Here is a 20,860-nt window from a genome sequence, read left to right as displayed (position 1 = left end):
GCGTGGGGCCGCGGGGGCGGCTCCCGTAGGTCTCACGGAGTACAGGAACGGAGCAGGGGTGGCTTCCGGCCTACAGGGATGGGGCAGGGTCTCCTGTACGGTCGCCTGGGACAGGGAAACGGGGAGAGGGTGTTTCTGGGGTGTCCCCTGGGATAAAAGGGGGGGGTTCACTTCCTGTCGTGAGAGAGGAGCGGGGCGGGGGTCTCCTGAGGGTCCCCCGGGATGGGGAGGGGTCTTCCCGTGGGGCTGTCCGGGACAGCGGAGAGTACCGGGGTGGGGGTGTGTCCTTCCTAGGGGCCGCCTGGGATAGAGCAGACGGGGGTTCCTCCTGTGGGGCCCGTCAGGATGAGTGTGTGTGTGCATTTTGGGGGTCACCCCTGATGGGATTGTCCGAGGCTAGGGGCTGTGAGGAAGGTTCCGGCTACGTGGCCGAGCTGTAGTCAAAATTAAGGCTTCTTTCACAGCATGTTGTATGTGTTTCTGTGGAAAGTGTCTCAGAATGCTTTTGTTTTTAAAAGGGCTGGACAAAAAATGGGTTGGATTCATGCTGGGCTGCAGAGAAAGGTGACCAGAGCTGTCGCTGGGAGTGTGTTAGTTGATAGTAATCCCCAGCGATGGGCTGAATGGGATTTTGGGCTGTAAATAAAGGCTTAGGTGGAGGCAGGATGTGGCCTGGAGTGTGCTGGAGGCTGGTGAAGGCCGGGTAATGCAGTGGTCATGAGCTGCTAGGAGTAATAACGGTGGTTCTCATGTTTTGTTTTTTAAAACAGTCGGTACCACAAGAGTTTGGTGTTGTCGCTGGTATGTGGTATTAATTTTGGAAATGCTGCTGGAGGTGGAATCCATTTTCCTATCCCAGCAGGGCGTTGGTGGTGTGAAAGTCTCTCCCAGCACTCCCTAGTTGGGAACACACTCGTGAAGTCCTTTGAGACAGGCAAGGCCAGGATAGTAATGAGGGTATGTTAGAAATTCTCCTCATTGTTTCTCATACATGTTTATAAAAGCATCATACAGCTGAAAAGCACTCACATCCCTTTTTTTAAGTGAAAACCTGCAGCCTGAGACCCGTAAGAGCCGAAATGGTTCTCTCTTGCTTTGCTTTCAAACTTCAGTGACATTGTTTTGATATTTCTTCACTTCTGGATTAGACATCTTCATCTTTAACATTGGAAATAAAAGGCTTTCTTGGCTACTTGCAGCTTCTGTAGCTTGGGGAAACATTTTCTTTTGTACCTCTTGTAATATTTTAATTTCACAGAGGCGTTTTCCTTTCTTTTTAGCCTTAGAAAAACTTTACTGGGTGCAGAAAGTTGTTCCACAGCAAATTACTTCCTCTGTTCTTCGATCGTAGTCTTGTGTGTAGTTGTATGTTTGATTTCCTCATGGTCTATAAATACCAAGGCTGGCAGCCTTGACAAAATGTGTTTGGAGAGAAGTTGTGAGTATCGGAGTATTTTTCTGAAAATAGCATCCCTTTGAAACGTCACCTAATCCATCACCAATTTCTTTTTTTCCCTCCCCTGTTGGAAAACAAGGTGCAAAGTTGGGTCTAAGTCATTGAGGAGATGCTCGAGGACTGTGCTGGCACTCCTCACTCTGCCCCTTGCCAGAAATCTTTAATTATTCCTTAAGAAGGATGGCTTCTTAGCCTGGCTCAGTTGCATGCTTCTGATGTACAATGCCATTATTTCACCATTGCACGATGTAAATTGAAATAAGAGATCCAAAAGAGTCTGCCGCCAGGCTTGGCACGTGCATTTTGGAAAGCAGAATCGGGAGTGTGTCCCCTGAGCGGCAGTGCCAGGCGCTGGGCTGTTTGGGGGTGCGGGCGGGAGGGCAGAGGCATGGTACTGAGGAATTCCTTGGGTGTAATTGCCAGGGAGCATCCGGAGCTCCATCAGCCTGTCCTGTCTGCTGGGAGGGCTGGGGGACCACCAGTCATTGGAGGAATTAAGACCACAGAAGAGCTTCCCCTCCTTTGAGACTCACCTTCTGTATCTTCACTGGAGCTGAGGCTTTGCCACCAGGAAATAGAGCCAGCTGGGAGAGGAGAAGGGAAATAAAATGCCATACTTTAAGGATGCATATCGGCCTTCCTGAATATTCAGTGTAATTGTAACAGCTAATTAATGTCTTAAAAGAACTTGCAATCCAGGCTCTGTGAATAACTGGACTGTGTTGTGTATTCTGCGGGACTGTGTTGTGTATTCTGCGGCTGCAGAGTTACTGTGTCACTCTGAAATGTCCTTTGTTGCCATCTCCTTCAGATGCGTGGTTGTGACTGAACTGTGGCAAAACTAATTGACGCGCAATTCCTAGCACTTGAGGGTGGATTTTTGCCGTGCTTTGCTGCCGGACCTGGCCCCAGCCCCGGGCTCTGTTGGTGTGTCTTTGGCAAACAGCCTTACTCACACTGACCCATCCCCCGGCATCTGCCTGCCAGCAGGGAGGTGGGAGCTGAGCTGGCAGTTACCTGCCTGCGGCATAAAGGTGAATACTGATGGCGTCTCATCACAGCACGCATCTTTTGGAGCAGTTGTAGCAGGGTGAGATCTTGGTGCTGGTGCAACACAGTCCAAAAAGCTTCTGTCCCTGTCCTGCAGTTTGCTGTCACCTTGTTTTGTGGGGCTGTGTAGTAAACCGTATTGCTGAAATGATCTGGGTTAACGATAACTCTTTTTGGAGGGACATCCGTGGTGCAGACCCAGAAAAGCACAAGCTGGCACAACTAACATATCGCGGGTTGCCAGAGGCAGAGCGGAGCGAAGGGAACAAATCGTATCAGGCTGAATAGGGGACTGTCGGAGCCAGTGTTGCTGCCTGTGTTATTGAACCATGACCTCATGCTCATGGATGTTGCTGCATGGCTCAGCTGATCTATGCCAGGCCTGATATCAGTCTGATGGTATTTTTTTCCCCTGTCTGATAATTTGAATATTATGTCCAAATATTTCCCAGCTGGCAAAGGGTTTTCTTTTTAAAGCATCGGTAAGTTTGTTGACTTAATGAGAACTGGAGTGGGGAAGGAAATCCAAAAGGGAAGAACAAGAAACACCAGGTCCGCAGATGTCTGCGGGCTGCAAAAGATCATAGATAAAAGGACTGGCTGATGACGGCCACCCGTAACGATAACTGGCGTAACCATCTCGGTTTGCCTGTCCTCTCTGTGGAGGGTGCAGTGTCAGTTCTCTTAGATTCACCTCTGAGAAAGAAAGAAAGAAAAAAAAAAAAAGATAGTGCTTTTGGAGGAAATCCTTGGGACTGTGGAGGTACGTGCTGCCTCGAGAGCTGTGTAAAATGCAAGCAGACCAGCGCTCTCGGGCTTGAGTGGCCAACTGAATGAACCTGTTCCTTTAGAAACGGCACTATGGTGGCTGGATCAGCAGTGGTTGTACTGGTTGCCTTCATCAGCCATCCCACCCCTGCATACTGAGGCCTGCCTGGCCCTGCCGTCCCCGGCTCCCACGTGAGCGTTCGCTGGCTGGTGATGGACCCTGGCAGGAGCGGGTCCTCCCTCTTGGTAGGGCAGCTCCCTTTACCTCCTTGCCACCGGTGGCTGCCAGGAGCGGCATCTGGAATCGCTTCCTGATGTAATGCCTGTTATAACCTGCTCTTTCGACCTGCCACCCCTATGGCAGCCCTGACCTTTGGAAGTGAGAAGAAACAGGATCTTGTGTGCTTTTCTTCGAGTTTAGCTGCTCTAGCCAGGCCTGGCGGTGACTGTCTGTACTATCTGCTGTTCCACCTAACCACTGCAGTTAGTTTAATCCTGCTTTTGAGCTGCTTTGTAGCAGCGTGTGAGCCCCAGGTCTCCTAACCTTGGTCTGGTGGCACGGCAGCCTTCCTGGACCACCGCACCTGGATTAGCCAGGGCAGGTTTGAGACCATCATGTTGCTAGCCACCTCATTTTGCAATATGCTCTGCAGCAAACTCTGGGTTGGGTTTGGTTTGGTTTGGTTGGGGTTTTTTTGGGGTTTGGTTTGTTTTTGGGTTTTTTTTTGTGTAAGACGGAAGTACTTCCCATTTCAAGTCTCAACTTTGGCAGTCACCAGGAAATCCTCACCTTCCCCACTGGTGGGAGGAAGCGGATGAAATTTTAGATCTCTGTTGAGGCAAGTGTTATTTGCAGCGCTCAGCTTGATGAGGGCAGCGTTGGAGAACAGTGCCTGTAATGATTTATTGGCAAAGCCTACTCTGTTATCTACAGACTTTTGAGGGCAGAGTAACCATAGTAGACCGATAATAGTGATCGTTTCCTTGAACAGCAAAGAGCTTTTGGCAAAAATAGTTTGGATTAAACATTAATTGCAAACTGTTGTTCAGCAACGGTCCTTGTTGTTTATAGATTGTGGTGTTCTCACATTTCTAGCTGCACCGTGAATAGTGTCAGACAGCACAGTATGTTGGAAAGCTTTATGTTAATCAAAGCAGATATCAAATTGTTTGCCCACCCGTATTGACAGTTTCATTTCAGAAGTCATTTGACGCTTGCAAATTTGTACACGGAGTAACGCAACAATTGAATTCATTCATGCTGCCTCAGTGTGGTCTTGTATACTTGTGGATCCTGATCAGATGTTCCACACGCCCCTTCTAACCAGCAGTGTTTTTCTTACCCGACGAGTGTTCTTCCCCTTGTGGCTTATTTTCATGTTATTTGTTCAACAGGTTGTGCTGTCTTGGTGTTCTTAGAGTGAATTAACCATTTCTGGAAACCTACCAGACAAGATCAAAATGTGGGGAGACCATCGACAAGGCAACAGAATGGGGTCTTTTCGGTAAGCGTTTGAATGTATAGGTTGTTTCAGCAACATTCTTAAATACAGTAAGCCACAGGTACTTCGTGTTTGTCAATATTTCTGCACATCCTCCCATAAGCAGACTATTTTGGTAAAAGTTCTGAGGTCCTTGTGGAGCTAGGTATGATTGTCAAAGAATAGGCCAGTTAAGTGCCAGTGTAACTTTCTGCATTTCTGTAAAGTTTGTTCATTGCTTTTTTTTTTTTTTCCTAACAGCTGCTTTTAGTATTTCTATTCCTTCTCCAAGCCACCTTTTCTAGTGATACTTGGCTATTTAGCTGTTGTAAGCTGAGGTGATGATAAGCCATATGGATTTTGGTGCTATGTGCTGTTAAGACCTAGAAGAGAAGCGCCTCATAGTGTGGTGTTGATTCTCTTCAGCCACGGTGCTCGCCTTCACTTCAGAAATACTGGCACTTTCATTGCACACAGGATTTTATGAAAACTTTGAGAGTTTAATTCTATCCATGAGGTTGAGTCGACCATATATCCCCTTGTTCTTGGCCACGCTCCTTCATAAGACATTTTTGAATGTCACTGGAGCTGTTTTAAAGATTTGTATGCAGCTGGACCTGCACAGCAGTGTATTTTTCCTAGTTTTTATTCCTCTGGTTGTTACTAGGCCCTGTGTTTCCAAGAGGGCTCTGGGTATTAAAAAAAAGAAATAAATCAAGGCACCAGGAGCTGGTGTTTTCCTCTGTTGTGCATAATTTTTTTGTTCTTTGCTCATGTGTGCACCTCAGTTACTTGAATATAAGTGTAACAAAAGTACTTCCTCATGGCATACCTTAGGTTTCTGCAATAAGAATACTTCAAATAATTGTCCAACTGTAATGTGTTGGAAAAGCTGATGACATTTGAGCTATGAAAACCAGTATCCTCCAGAACATGTCTTAACGGTACTGATAGGAGTGTGGTTGTGTTTTGTGATGATATCAGTAGTGCTCTTCTGCTGATTTTTAAGTGTATTTTATTGGCATCGTTCTTGACTGTATTGGGTGGGGAATTCTAACCTTGAACCAAGTTTCAGTTACTGTTCTATATGGTGGTGGGACAGGGGGGTGTCACTGGGAAATCTGTATGTGGTTTGATTAACTGTGCAAATGTCACCTTGCATTATGTTGGTGAGTGATTCTATAGTGAAACTCCAAGAACATGACTTGCTGTAGTTGCTAAGGAAATGTCCACTGATTTGGGTAGCATTTGATGTTATTTTAAAATGTGTTGATATTTTATTATTCTGTTATTTTAAATGTATTGGAGCATTGCTTAGATAAAAAAAAATCAGATAGCTCCATCTCAAAAAAAAAAAAAAAAAGCCAACCAACAAACCTCACTGGGTTTTGAAAATCTGTCTTAAGAGGAAACCTCTTCCTGAGTGGTTTTATGCAGCTGTCAGGAGAGCTCATCGCTCTGGTGTTGTAAACTTGGTGTAAGACAGACAGTCCAGAGGCACGCGCACAGGATCATCTTGAATGTCGATGGTTGGCATATTCCTGTGAGGCATCCTCAAAGGCTGAACTGGTAGCTTCCGGCATTTTTCCAGTTTAGACTCCAACACAAGGAAGCATAACTGAGTCTCTGTACTGTGTTAATAGAGCATGTTTGGTGACCTCTGCCTTATGTGTTAAGTTAGCTCTTTCTAATACTGCCCGGAGAGCTTAAGCTCGGGTGGTTCCTCACAGGTGTGTGCTGGTGATGCTAATGAACGAACACACCAGCTGGTGGAACCTTGAACAGCTGCAGAGCTGTGTGCAGTGCAGGACTATGTGGATTGCTGCCATCATTAACCCATTAATATTGCAGGTATTCCCTGTTGAGTGCTTCTGGAAATTGTGCTGAAATGGGAGCACCCAAGTTTACTTTCTCACATCTGTCGTATGCTGCCTCATCTTAAACTGCCAAACTTCAATATCTTCTGCGGATCTTAGACTGTTACACAACTATAAAAGTTTAGAGAAGAATGTGCTGCTGTGTAGATTTCAGACTCTAAGCACGTTATGAATAATACTGTCTTTATTTCTACAGTGGGAGCCAAGAAGAAAGGTTTGCTCCCGGGTGGAACAGGGAATATCCTCCTTCCCTTGATAGTCTTGCTCAAGAAAGACACTCTGGCAACTTCTCTGGCAGAGAATCACTTCCTTTTGATATCCAGGCACTCACAGGCCTCCTCAATCCTCAGTTTGCCAACAGAGAGGAACCTTCTTTCAGCTTTGGAGCTAGAGATGGACCACGTAGTGACTTCAGAGGTGGGGAGGGGCACCATGATTTCAGGGGCAGAGATTTCCCGCCATCTGACTTCCAGGGCAGAGATGAGTCTCAGATGGATTTCAGAGGTAGGGAGCCACCTTCTTCTGAGTATAGGGGCAGGGATATGTATTCTGGAGACTTCCGGGAGAGAGAAGGGCCACCTATGGACTTCAGGGGTGGGGACGTTCCTCCAGTGGACTACAGGAACAGGGAAACGTTCCGTATGAACTACAGGGATAGGGAGGCACATAATATGGATTATAGGGGCAGAGATGAACCTCCATCAGACTTCAGGGGAAGGGGGTCTTTTGATCTAGACTTCAGAGGTCGAGATGGATCTCATTCGGACTTTAGGGCAAGAGATGTGTCTGAGTTAGACTACAGGGGCAGAGAGCATTCCTATTCAGACTTTAGAAATAGGGATGTACCTGATTTGGACTTCAGGGGTGTGGGCACCTCTGATTTGGACTTCAGAAACAGAAATGCACCATCGTCAGACTTCAGAAATAGGCATAGGTCCCGGTCTGATCAGGATTTTAGGAGCAGAGATGTGGCTCCTCCTATGGACTTTTCAGATAGGGAGATGCCTCCTGTGGATCAAAGCCTTGTAGATTTTAGGCGCAACCAATCTACTGTACCTTTAGCAGAAAGAGAGGGCTCTGGTTTAAGCACCAGCAAGAGAGAGGAGTCTGCACTTGGTCTAGATAGAACTCCCTTTGGTAGCCAAAAAGGAGAATTTCAACATTCAGAAGCACCAGCCAGAGAAGAGGAATCCCTCGGATTGGGTCTTGAAGACGACACTTCACACAATTTCCAAAATAGCCGTGGACCTCTTCCTACTCTTCAGGACCAAGAGGAGCAACCTCAGACCTTTGCTAACGAGCAGCAACAGCAGCAGCTTTCGGGGGGTGAGCAGCAAAGATCCGATTCTGATCTTGGGTTAAAGGGTGAAGGCGGCCTGGATTTCCTTGGAAGGCAAGATACTGACTACCGAAACATTGAGTATCGGGATGTGGATCACCGGCTGCCTGGACATCAGATGTTTGATTATGAACATGGCAAGTCCTTTTCAGAAGGAAAACCCAGCAAAGATTCTAGGCCCTATAAGAGCCTTCAGGTAGGTGGTTTTGTCAATTGATGTTTCTGTTAAGATGCGTGTTGGCCAAAAAATGGAAGGAGCTGAGAAGGAGTCTTCCATTCATATCCCATCGCTTCAGTTCTATCCTAATCCATTGTCCTTCTCTGAGATCATCCTCATGCTTCAGGTTGTTTTAATGGGCACACTTTCTATCTCAGAAATACTTTCTCCTCAAGAGAAATGCAATTTAGAAAGTGAAAATTGCTAAATACATAGAATCAGATTTGGTTCAGAAAGTCTCTAAGCAGAAAATGACCAGACAGAGGGAGGGTGTTGTGGGAGAAGTAGTAGAACTTATTTTCTTATTTTCTCCTGGACATCGCTTATGAGCACTACCAGAGAGAAGCTACTGCCTTAGGTGGACCTGTGTAGAACAGTGCAGCTGGTCTCACGCATGCTTTGTCTCCCTTCCAAGTTAACTTTGAAATCTGAAGTTAATGGTAACTACTGAGTTAATAACTACTATTGAATTTGAATCTCCCACTGAGGGAAAGCAGAGAGAGGTGATTTGCCTGCTTTCTTTTCCTGGACCTCCATCTCATTGTACAGCTCAATGAGCATATGAAGCTAGTAATGCTCGTCCTGCAGAGCTCCCTGAATCTTAAACACTTCTGTGGTTAAAGATTTGAGCCAGTCTGCTTATGGGCCTTCGCCTTTGAATTATCCCCTGCTTTATTTTGTGACTGTTTGTGTATTTTGTGAGCTAGCATCTCTCATTTGTAAAAACCATCTTGATTGTATGAACTCAAGGACCAAGATTACCGGACCTGTCCTAAATATGTGAAGCCGAGCAAGCTCATTCGGCTAGGAGGAGTGCCTGAAACCGCCACAAAGGATGATGTAAGTGGGATGTTTTTGATGCAAAATTCATCGCAAAATTTTCAAAATGTCTATCAAGTGTTTCTAAATGTACCACTTTTAAGCTCGGACAATATAGTTCAGATGGTCTGTCCTTTTCCCCAGGGAAAATCCAGATTTAGAAGTCAGTGCAATGTTACTTTTTTTTCTGATTATTCTGGGTTTTGGGGAGTCTGGAAGTGATGAGTTTTTCTGCAGTCACTTGTGGGGTGTGGGTCTCTAAAAGCCTTGACTCCCAACTCTTTTTAACATGCCTTACCACCAGCATTGCTTTACGTATACCAAATAGTGTTATTACTTTATTATTATATTTTGGACTCAGAAGAGGTGTAGTGTCTAAGTGCACTTGTTCGTTCTTAGTTACTTGAAATTGCTTAAATGGGATCTTATAAAGATGGAAAAGATCTCTGCTGCTACTGCTGATTTTAGTTTAAAAAAAAAAAAAAATATCTAGGCTACAAGGTGAAAGAAGCTGCCTTTCCAAAAGCTTACACTTTGAATTAGGATTTTTTTCTTTTTTTTTTTTTTGGTGGCAGTTGCAGACATGAGAACGCCTACATGCAACAGCTTTTGCTAGGGTTGGCTGTGATGATCAGAGCTGCTGAGGCTCCATGCTGGAGAACTCATGGCAGAAACTGTCCATCAGAGGATGATAAGACTCAGGACAGTCGCCCCATGCCCCTTGGTTTTCTTAAAGGCAGTAACTGTCTAGCTGAAACCAGCATGACAAACCTTTGTGTAGTTGAATTCTGGTGTAAATGGTGCTCGCTTATTTAAACAAAAGCCCAAAATACTTCCCAAAACTCAATAAACAGTTCTTGGGTACTACAGGAACTTAATGGGGAAAACATATTGGTTTGTGACAGAGCTAACCTATAAAGAAAAGAGGTCGTGAGGAAAAGTACATTAGCAAGTGCTTCACTTTGAGGTGTTATTTGGGAGACTGAAGTGGGTTTTGGTTTTCCTGTAGATTCTCAACGCTTTCCGAGGGCCTGATGGGACACCTGTGAAGGACTTGCGACTGAAAGATTACAGTTCAGGTGAGAACGCTTTTCCAGTGCTTCTGGTTTCAAGTTTACAAAAGGGTGTTTTTCACACTGATACTAACTTAGGCAGTTTGGTTAAAATCTTTGGTGCTGTAATTGCAGGTATTTTCAAATGAAAATGCCTTTGAGTTTCGTAGTTTGTCCTCTTGTCTTCAAAACTGATGGCTGTGCTCATTGCTGCTTCAGAGGTATATCATGTGTCCTAGTGCCTCTGGATAGACATAAGAGCAGTAGGAAAAACAGTAAGGCTGTTCTAATAGCCATCAAGAGTAAAGCCAATAGTGACATGGGACAGCAGGTTAATTCCCAATTGATTTTCTTTAATTATTATTAAATCCTTTTGGATTGTTCTACATATTCTTTCTGAGATGCTCCTACTGTGGAACGTGCCCTCATGAAACATCCTAATGTTTCTCCTTCAGTAACATGAAACTGTTACCCTGCTTAGATATGAAGACAGGTTAAAAAAATAAAAAGTAAGTTTTATAAACAAATATCCAAATATTGGGTCTGGATGCGCTTCCTCATTCAAAGAATGAAGTTTTGCTGTACTTCTGATCAGTATGTATAGGATTCTGAAGAAAGAAATATTTTACCAGGCTGCTTTGTGAGAGAGTTGTACTGGAACAAAGATGTGCGATGGTAGGAAATGCAGGGTGAGTCCTGGGGATTGGTTTGGATAATACTAGTAGGAAATACCTGGAAATCGGTAATTTTTTTTACTTTATTTTATTTTTAAACCTAGGAAAGCAGAGGCTTCTACCTTCAGCAGTGCTTTTTTCTTATTACCAGTCTGGGTTGCATGTGGAACAGCTGGAATTCTTGGTGTCAATACATTATATAAAGGCTTCCTATGTGTTTAGTAGCTGGGGAGAGAAACTGGGGCAGTTGGGTATTTCTCAAGTATATTTTTGTTTCTGGAGGCTGTCAAAGGAGATTTCACAACCTTCTCGTGAACCCTTGAACTCAAGAACATCCCTGTGTCACATAATCTGGTCTGGCCCAACAAGCAGGGCTTAAAGGCCACGGTCAATCTTTCTTGCTTCCTTTCCTCTTTTCTAAGCATAGTACAGCATGGCTGTCGTCACCCGCACGACACTGACTGCAACCCAATAATTGCAACATACTCATTTTTTGCCTGTGCTGATGCGATCTCTCCGCTTTTTTTTTTTTTTTTTTTTTCCTGAAACACATCCCCTTTTCAGTAATAAATCAACTTGAACCGGGAACCTCTTCATAAGTCTCTTCTCGTGTACATTATTAGGACTTGTTGCCCTCATTAGAGAACTGTTGTCTCCTCCTTCCCATTCCCTGTTTCAAAGGCTATTCAGGATGAGACACGGTGTCTGAAGTTACGTGCAGATACTCATCTGTGGGTGGTCGCATGTTTTCTGCCGTGTCTCTAAAAGCTGCATTCTATTTCAGTCAGTCTCCTCAGCTGCAAAGTTGGGTGGGTTTTTTTAAGTTTTTCTTGCAACTGTGGGGAGGGCAATAATGAAGCTAAAATTAGCTCCTATTTTACGAGCTGTTTAAAGCTGTTGTTTAACCCTGTCCGGTCAACATCAGGAATTTAAGCAGTGTAGCATTATTTTAGGTTAGGTGGCTACTCCAAAGACTTTGTTTTGCATTATGTCCTGAGGCTGCAAATGTAGCTGCTAATTTAAGCAGCTTTCTCATCCTTGTTATGCAAGATGGGTACGTCTAGGACAGTAAAAGCTTCCTGAATTGTGAAAACAGCTTCTTGAAATTGGGTAACTAGAAGCTGTAGTAAATTTCATCCAGCTTTTCACATTAGGTCATCCTGTAGAGAAGTGTGTGAAATCAAATTCGTATTAACTTCTGAAAAGCTCAAGCCTGTTTGAAACTAGAGGCCAGTCATGGGCTAAAGAAGGCTTTTAGAAGGGGGCATGGATGTAAATATTCGTAAGAATTAAAAGCAAACTTGCTGGATTACTAATTTCTTTTGGATACACCTGGGCCTGCTGGCTGCGTTGCTGTATCGGTTCAATGGGACGCCGACAGCCTGGCTCAGAAGAGCGCGTGCTAAGCCTGTCTGAGTGGGTTGTATATTTTTGAGTGCTGTCCAGAAATGTTAAAAATAACATTAATCATGAGTATGCATGTTGAGTGTATTTGAGAGAAGAATGCCTGCAGCTGTTGGAGAACAATAACAACCGTAACAAATAACGCACAATTAACTCGAAATAAGTGAGGTTCGAATCAGTTTCTCAAAAAGATAATGCTTATCATAAAGCTTATCTCAGCAGCTTCAACGTGATGATTCCACTCCACTGTCTGATCTTTCACAAGACTCTGTTTTGGGGGAAAATATACGGTTGATTTTTCTTGGAAAAAAACAGCTGAACTTCTTTATAAAGCCATTTCTTTTTACATACTGTGTATGTGCTAAGGCAAGCGTATTTTCACCAAAGGTTTTGCTGAGCATGGAACGCTGTTCTTAATATACCTGGTGTGATTTTAGTATGCATTCAAGCTGTTCATTCTTTAGATTGTTTTGTCTCTAAAGCCCACAGACTGAAATGGTGGCTAGATTTTAAATAAGGTAGTGAAAGGAGAGACCTTAAGAAGTGCCACAGTAATTCTATTTAAATCAAAAAGGCAGATATTTACAGACAATGATGAAATATCAAAGTCAGACTTTATAGTATTACCTTACACAACATTAACTTGTAATTTCCATCTGTTACATTTTTGAATTGATGCCTGTACGTTCAGACTGAAACTATCAAATCCGTATGTCGGGGGAAGAGGGCTTCTTCCAACATAATGTGTAAGCCTTGGCAGAAATAACTGTATTAGATTGTTGGCTTATCTTTCAGCTTGCCTTTTCAAGTGTGTTTGGTCATGTCTGTTCGATTAATCATTACAAAGAATAAACCCTGAGGTGATAGTGGAATCTTCTCAAAGATCATCGACTGCTTTAGTCTGCAGTATCTCCTGGTATCTCGTGCGGAGGCAGCGCTGCGGGTGTGCTGTTGCTTTGGTAGATATTAGCGGTGATGACTTGTCAGTGTCTCTCTGAGAAGGGGTTGTCGGTAATGACTCGTGGGCTCCCCTTGTCCCATCTGAAGGTACGCATCTTTGCTCACTGGGTTCAAGGCTTCTGTGCGGCTTCACGGTGTGGGGCTCCCTCTGCGGAGCTGTTAGTGCAGCCTCTAACAGCACCAGGCTACTTGTGGCATGGTGTCTGTCCTTCTCCTCTTACTATCCGTGCGCTTGTGTTGGTGCTGATGGCCAGGAACTTGAACCCAATACTTTTTGACCTTCGAGGAATCTAACATGAACACACCTTGTCCTGGTTTTGATTTTGGTCGTACTTTAAACTTCTCTCCTGCCTGATTCTCATCAAGCTTTGTTTCTACTTTCCTGACTAATGTCAAATATAAGCAAAGTCTGAGATATCATCTTGAGTATCTGATGTGCACAGAACTCTTTGGCTGAGCACATGTTTGCCTCGGAGAAGAGAGCACACGGAGCTATCTTTATCTTAAAGTGCTGCTTGTGATGAGTTTTTCACTCTTAAAAGATGCTGCAATGATGTCCAAGTAATAAGTGAAAACATGAAGCGTACTGAGCCTTCTGTTCACGTTATTCTCCTGGATAGAGTCTACGGTCGGACAAGTTTGGAATGTGTGGTTTCCAGCCAGGATTCATGTTAGGGTTAGTACCAGCAGCTGGGAAAAGCTGTTCAGGGAAAGCGAGCCTGAGAAATTGCTGGCAGCCCACGAGGTTATTCTAGCTTACTCTACAAGCCCAGCTGGGGAACCAAGAGGAGTTTTTGCTGAGCTCGAGAGCCTGCTGGGGAATGGACACACTGAGCAAGATGGAGAGCAGCATGCACAGAAAGGAGCTCTGTGAAGCAGACCTGGAGGGAACAGGTGAGCTGGATTGCAGAAGGAGCAATGAGGTCTACCCCAGCCCTTTTATGTACCCTCTAAATTAGTGCAGCGCTTCAGAAATTGGGAAATCTGGGTTTGTTAACCCTCTTTTGACCCTTCTGAATACTCACTTTTGAACCCTGGGTGGGGAGGGAATGCAGTGCTGCACCCCTGGGGAGCAAAGCACCCATGGAGGTGGGATGACTGGAGCAGGGAGGAGCTCTCTGAACAGCAGTAGTGCTTGGGGCCAGGGGCATGTCCGCGTGGATACAGGTGGCTGACGCTAAAGGGCAGGCATCCTCCTGTGGTGGAGGTACATGCAGGAAATGTAGTGTAACCTAAAAATGTGACTAGCCTAGCAGTGACTTAATGGCAGCTGCCTGCTCAGTTTTGAAAAGCTTTTTGTTTTGGCAAGTACAATTGACACCAAATGTACTTTATTGCTTGCTTAGTCACCTTCTTGCACTAGCGTTTCTTTCTAGTTTCATTTCTCCAGACCTGAGCCTTATATGGTGCTTGGAACTGCCCCTCCTCTTATCCCTCCCTTTGTTAAACTTAAACTGCCCTGGCCAAGTCTTAGAAGAAACTGGATTATCTTGCTTGTTCTCACTAAGCTCTGACACGGTGGTGCCCTGTTAAATATTAATAAGCCCCTTAGATAAACCCTTAAAAGGTGTTTTTTTTTTTCCCTCCAAGTGCAGTCTATCCTGTGTATCAGAACAGTGAACCATTGGTTTCAGGAATATTTCAGGAAACTGCTGAAATTTAAAATTGTATTTTTATTGTTGTGTTTTGCTAAAACTCCATCTAAGGTCCGGAAGTTTACACTTTGTGATGGAAAAACTGGTAGGGATTTTTGAGTGGTGCACCTCTCCGTATTAGGGATAAGCCCTTCATTTTCTACGACCGGAGTGCCTCCCAGGGCAGTGAGATCTCCTCTCCCTTAAGGCAGTGAGATCTCCTCTCCCTTAAGGCAGTGAGATCTCCTCTCCCTTAAGGCAGTGAGATCTCCTCTCCCTTAAGGCAGTGAGATCTCCTCTCCCTTAAGGCAGAGCTCCTGTTGCAGCAGTCATGGCTGTGCTTTTTTCTGGCCCACATGTAACTGAGTCTTGGCTCGCTCAGGTGTAGGTGGGGTTTGGGCTAGTGATGCCCTTGGGGGCCGGAAACGCTGGTGAAATACTGCGCTTGCCCCCAGCTCCTGCATGCCACGGGTGCTGTTGTGCTGCACCTTCCAGGCTTAGGTAGGGCTGGAGAGCTGAGCTCTGCATGGCAGGGGATGTTTCTGGAGGGGAGCAGCAGAGCTGTGCTAAACTGCGACCTTTTGTTTCCTTTCAGGAGTGATGCAGTCCCCTTGGGCACACCCCTCTGAAGGGTGGATTTGTGGCCAGCTAGTGGCTTCCTCCCCAAGAGGGTTTGGCACCAATGCTATGGAGTTTGATTAGGAGTAGATCCCACAAGGATTTGCGTTCTTTGGTTTGGTACAAAGAACACAGGTTGATGTGAGATATCTCTAATACATGCTGGGATGCAGAGGTGCATCTTGCCTGTTGTGCTAATTATACAGAAGACAGCTTGACTCACCATCAAGGCTGGTGCTAAGGCACCGCAGGAAGCGTAATTTCCCATTGCTGTGTTTAGTGCTTTGCACAGTGAAGACTGTGTGGCCCAGTCTGCTGCATCGGCTACGATTAAGGGCGTGCAGGTCTCGGGCACTTGCTGAAAGCTGAAGCGATCATCCACGAGCTCCCAAGATGCTGTAGCACACGTGGAGTTTCCTCTTGAGGCACAACCAGATCACCCACTCATCAGCAGAGTTCTTCAGTCTGCAGAGGCTCGCCTTTCAGAAGCTGGGGAAATAGCTGCAGTGCTGATCTGCGTGAAGCAATTGATTCTTGTTTGTAGCCAGAATAGGCTGGCGAGGACTAAAAAAAACCCACTTAGTTGGCATTAGTCCATGGTCATCGATACCAGTCCTCGCCGGTTTTCCCAGCTGTGTGGGCAGTAGGCTTCTGGCTAGTCTTACTTGATTTCAGGGCAGTAGTGCATTGTCTCTTGGAAGCAAAAAGGCGTTCTTCCCCTTCTTTCCTCATCTGTGATGTGGTGGCTTAGGAAACTGGAAGTACAAATCTGTTTTAAGTCAGTGTTTGTGATAGTGATCAGCCTTGGTTGAAGGTTATAAGGCCTGTTCAACAGAAAAGGCAACAAACATTCATCCAGAAAACATGCTCACAGCCTTTTTGACATGCAGAATCCTCTCTGTAACCCTTTTTGCATCTCCAGCACAAAACTTTGAGGGATTTCACGGTGGGCGACGTTATTGCATTGATTGCTAAATGACAGATGATATATCCTGGAGACCAGGTTCACATTAGCAGCACTTGAAAACCAAGTTCCCGTCTGCAACACCTTCCCATGTATGCAGCTTCCAGTCCTCTCATGGAGTCTTGTGGTGGCTCAGCCTTCCTTGGATTCCAAATTTCTGTACAAATATAATGTAACACTTTGTCTTTAATAAAGCTGCATACAGTGTGTATGATCTCAGTGTTGTGGATTTTTCCCTTCTCCCACGGTGCTGGTGTATCACCCGTCTGGGCCAAGCAGGGTTGTCAGCCATCTGGGGCTCTGCCCGTTGTAGTTCCTGTAGTTTATGGGGCTGCCTGTGCCCTTTGAGGGCATCTCAGGGCAGGTCCTTTCTGGGTCTTGTCCTCTCGGATGGAGGGAGGGAGGAGGATGGACTGTAGCATTCTACCTTTCAGGATACAGCTGTGTTTTATATCCTGTGGTTTCGGTGCCGTTCTCTTGTGCAGCGCTGTTATGAATGAGTGCGTGAGAGTGTACTCTTGTACAGAGTGACAGTACGAAGCGACAGGTCCTTTTCCAGCAGCCAGGTGTGGCTTGTAAATGCTCAGCCTTTGAAAGGAATTGAGGATAGGGCTTCTTACAGATTGTCCTGTTTAGTATTTGGCAGCAAGCTTTTCTGGTACAGCTCTTCAGCTTTAGTAGCTCTGAAGACCAATTTATCTGTGCAGTAAAGAGATCTGACAAATTTATGGATGCTCAGAATCCACCAGCTGGTATTGAGAGAGTTCTCGGGTTTGGCTTCTGAGTTTGCGTTAGCATGGATAGAGTGCCGCCGTTCCCTGCTGTGCTGCGGGGGTGCCCTCCAAGTTTTCAGACTGTGCGGACAGCTTTATTTTCTCTGCTCGCCACAGAAGGCAATATGCTGTTGCCCATCCTCGCTGCAATGGCAGGACTCTCTGCGTAAGCACGGATAGAGCCACTATTGTGTGTGTTCAGGAGCTCCTGGCTTCTTGGAAGCATCGAGTGTATTATGCCTGCTAATAATATTACACTGTAATAGCATAGAGATACAGAGAAAGCCCCGTGTTTTCCAGTATTTTATTGTGATGAGGTAGTCACTCTTGAGTATGGATGAACTACGTCTGCATCTTTCCTTGGAGGAAACAGAAAAACTTGTGGGGTCACGGGCGTATTGTCAAAATCTCCCACAGATGAGGTGGGTTTTCCCATCAGCTAAGGAAGAGCAGATTCTCTGAGAAGAGTGTGCAAAATCCTGTCTCCACCACCCAAGCTGTGCAAAGGTCAGCGTGTGAGATTGCAGATTCCTTCAAGGGATGTGGATATCCTTCATTCTTGCTCCCTACTTTATGCTGTAGTTGCCTTTGAAGCAATAGAATTTTCTTCTCTAACATGAATGGAACTCTGTAGAGGATTTCTTCAGCGGCACTCTGCTGTGCTGTCTCTGGAGAGAGCAGGCAGCAAGATGTCCTTGCTGCAGCAGGCTGGCCATGGCTCTGCTTTAATGTGCTGTCTCTCTGAGTCCTACAAACGCCTCAAACTGCAAATTATTTTCTTCTGTGGTAGTTCTGTCTCATCCTACAGGAAAAAAACCACAAGTGAAGTGTTGGTGGGATGGTTGAGAAGCTCTTTGCCTGTGGAGGTTCCATTGTCATTGTCTTCTGCCCTCGTGCTGCTTGGCCCCACCAGGCAGATGCAGGGACCTCCATGAGGTTCACAGCTGGCCCAGCTGTTCAGTTTAGTATAGTGTCTTTTGACAACCTGTTATATGGAGTTATTTTAGTAGGAGGCCATCATCTTACCTTCCAGGCCAGAGGAGAGAGAATGTCTTCCTATTGCACCAGAGCAGACTGGGGTTTTGTAGCAGTTGTTTTTGAGAAGGCAGGTGATGGTTCACCATGCACTTAAGGTTACCTAATGCCTTGAGCTTGTATGGGTGGGCGGCAGTGGGACTGACTGCATGCTCATTCCTGGAATCAAGGAGCTGGATCACCTCTGGAATCGGATGCCTTTGTCATGTTGCCGTCATGCCTTCTTTCCAGAGTATCTTTGGCTTGGCTTAGGTGGGGCTGCTGTAGATATGTGGTCTTTTCATTTGGCCTCCTAAAATTCCAGAGATTTTTTTTTTTTTTTTTGGATGTCTTCACACTGCTTACAGCCTCTATCAGAACAACGTTATGGTTTTCCTTTATTTAGGTCTTTGACATAACGAACTATCATGAAGTAACACATTACTGTGTTTAAGTTGTTCAGGAGAAACTGTGTGAGTATAGAAAATGTCTTATTTTAAATCCCAAGTCTTTGATCATTTTTTCTGAAGCTAAAGAATAGTAATTTTAAGTCAGGCTTTCAGGATTTTTAGCCAAACCATGACATGCTAGCGGGGAACTGCTATTTGTTGTCAGAATTCACTTAACTAAAACACATCTGTTTCAGAGGCAAAATATTCTTTACTCAAATGTTTGCAGAGCAGCTTTCTGGAGTTCTAACTGTGTCCTTACTCCTAAGTATTAAGTGATCGTGCCCATTTTCAGTGCAGAAAACAACTGAGCGTCCTTTGGGAACATCCATAAAGGATTGTGTATACTTAGAAGCACTTCAGGGAAAACAGAAGTCCTCTGGATTCTATGTGCGTGTTGTCTTTGTGTTCTCCTTTCACCCGTCATATACAGCCTGTGATACTGTGGACTCGCACAGCTGAGAGGTAGTTACATAATGTACAAAAGTCCTTTTACACAGTTGACCTAAAACATGGGAGGAGATGAGGACATGCATGCTTTATGGCTGTGCTAGGGCCAAAATTTGGGTGAGGTCAAGTGTTGGAGGACTGTTCCCATTGGAAAGTTCATTTGGACAGGGTAACTGTGCTGCAGCATGCTCAGCGGTTGCGTGGGGGGAAATACTGATTTATTTCCTTTTTGAAGGAGTCTGTGTTGGTCACATATACTTCTGCCAAAACATAAAGCCCATTCTACGTTTTTGTGGTTCCTGAAACTGTAGTATTGTACTAATCGGTAAGTGAAGGATCAAATTAAGAAGACAGCAGGATTTATATCTTCATGTGAAACCCTGCGTAGGAGTTTAGGCCATCTTGAGTCAAAAAACCCATGCTGTTGTCTTTAGCAGTGATTTTGCTTTGCTGGTTTGATCACTTTGGTTTTACTATTATGACCTGAGGAATACCAGTGGATGTCTGAGGATCTCAGTCGTGGGGGACATCATCAGCTTACCTTGGGATGCCTGTTGAACCAATTCCTGCCAGTAGGTGCCTGGCCCCGTGCCTCTGTCAAAATCCCCCGCCTTGCTTCTGGTAACAGCAGCTGAATTGCTGTGTTTTGACAGGAAAACTGTGTGAAGGCTTCGGAAATACAAATATGCAAGCTGACACAAAGAGCTGAACCAGCCTTACAGGGGAGACTGGGAAGAGCCCCGACAGCTGGTGGCAGGAGCTTCTCTAGCTGCTCCCCCTTAAGAACCAGCCTCAAGTCACTTGGTTTTGTTTCAAGCATTGTGGTCTGGGTAACGCAATTCTTGCAGATTGTGGAAAAATCGGCAAACGTTGCCTTTTGAAGGTGCTGCGTAGCAGCGCCGTTGTTCCCCAGGCCTCCATTTCAGTGGGCTTTCCATCATGGTCTAAAATGGAAGGCTGCGGTAGTGGAGCTGGGGGCAGGGGGAGCCGGAGCCGGGGTGCCGTACCATCCAAGGCTGATGTTACTCTGTAGTTCTCACGTACTGAGCCTGCTTGTCAGCTCTATGCAAAGGGCTGGATGTGGGGGCGGGGGAAAGTGTCAAGCCCCCGCAGATCTTCAGCAGCGGCTCGGAGCGGAGCAGCGGCTCCGGGCTGCTCTCTTCTTGCGTCACTGCTTTGGTGCTGTCTGTGGAAGGACGGCTCGCAGAGAATTGCAGAACGCTGAGTCCCGCTGCAACCTGACCACAAGAGCTGCACATCTGGCCTGAGGCTGCTTTTTGGGAGGATATGGGACCACGGTTTCTGGTTTTGATTCTCATTGTACATGTTACTGCAGTTATGCTGATTAGGGGAGGTTGAGTTTGGTGGGGGAGGGCAGAGGTAAGAAAGTACACAAGAAGTGTGCTGGTCTTGCCCTTAACTGGGCTCCGTGTAATGCTTGGAATGATCCTCTGGTGCGCATTCCTCCAAGCGTCTCGGCTTTTGTATCTACGTATAACGTTGCACTCTCGGTTGTGTCATGCTGGATTAAATCCACGTCTAAACCACTCATTCACTTCACGAGGACTGGGATGTAAACTGCCTCTCATTGTAGAGCAAATGGAGTGAAAACTTCTGCAATCTAACTTTCTGTCTGTCAGGAGACCCCCTACTTCATATGCCCATAGCACTCTGATCCTAGCTCGCTGATTATGGCAGCTCTCAAAAATCCTGGCCGTGAAGGGGCATCAGGAGCCTTACAGGCTGACAAACATCATTCACGCAGCCCTTTTCTAAACAGGAGGGAAAGAAGTGACTCTATAGAGTTTTGGATTTGAATAAGACTTTAAAATCTCCCGTGTGAGCCTGCACGCTGTGCCGT

The 20,860-nt window shown here is 45.5% G+C and overlaps 1 protein-coding gene across 1 annotated transcript in view; it reads left to right on the top strand.

The window, feature by feature from the left end:
* The first annotated feature begins 4,666 nt into the window (after positions 1-4,666).
* The window catches only part of RBM6 (RNA binding motif protein 6), a 54,449-nt gene continuing 38,255 nt past the window's right edge, over positions 4,667-20,860 (top strand). The window contains exons 1-4 of the mRNA XM_009891264.1: positions 4,667-4,779; positions 6,829-8,167; positions 8,939-9,028; positions 10,017-10,086. Coding sequence (XP_009889566.1) covers positions 4,736-4,779; positions 6,829-8,167; positions 8,939-9,028; positions 10,017-10,086 — 1,543 coding nt within the window. The 5' untranslated portion in view covers positions 4,667-4,735. The remainder of the gene's footprint in view (positions 4,780-6,828; positions 8,168-8,938; positions 9,029-10,016; positions 10,087-20,860) is intronic.

Source organism: Charadrius vociferus, unplaced genomic scaffold, assembly GCF_000708025.1.
Source record: "Charadrius vociferus isolate BGI_N301 unplaced genomic scaffold, ASM70802v2 scaffold758, whole genome shotgun sequence".
NCBI lineage: Eukaryota > Metazoa > Chordata > Aves > Charadriiformes > Charadriidae > Charadrius > Charadrius vociferus.
This window is presented reverse-complemented; position numbering and strand designations above follow the sequence as displayed.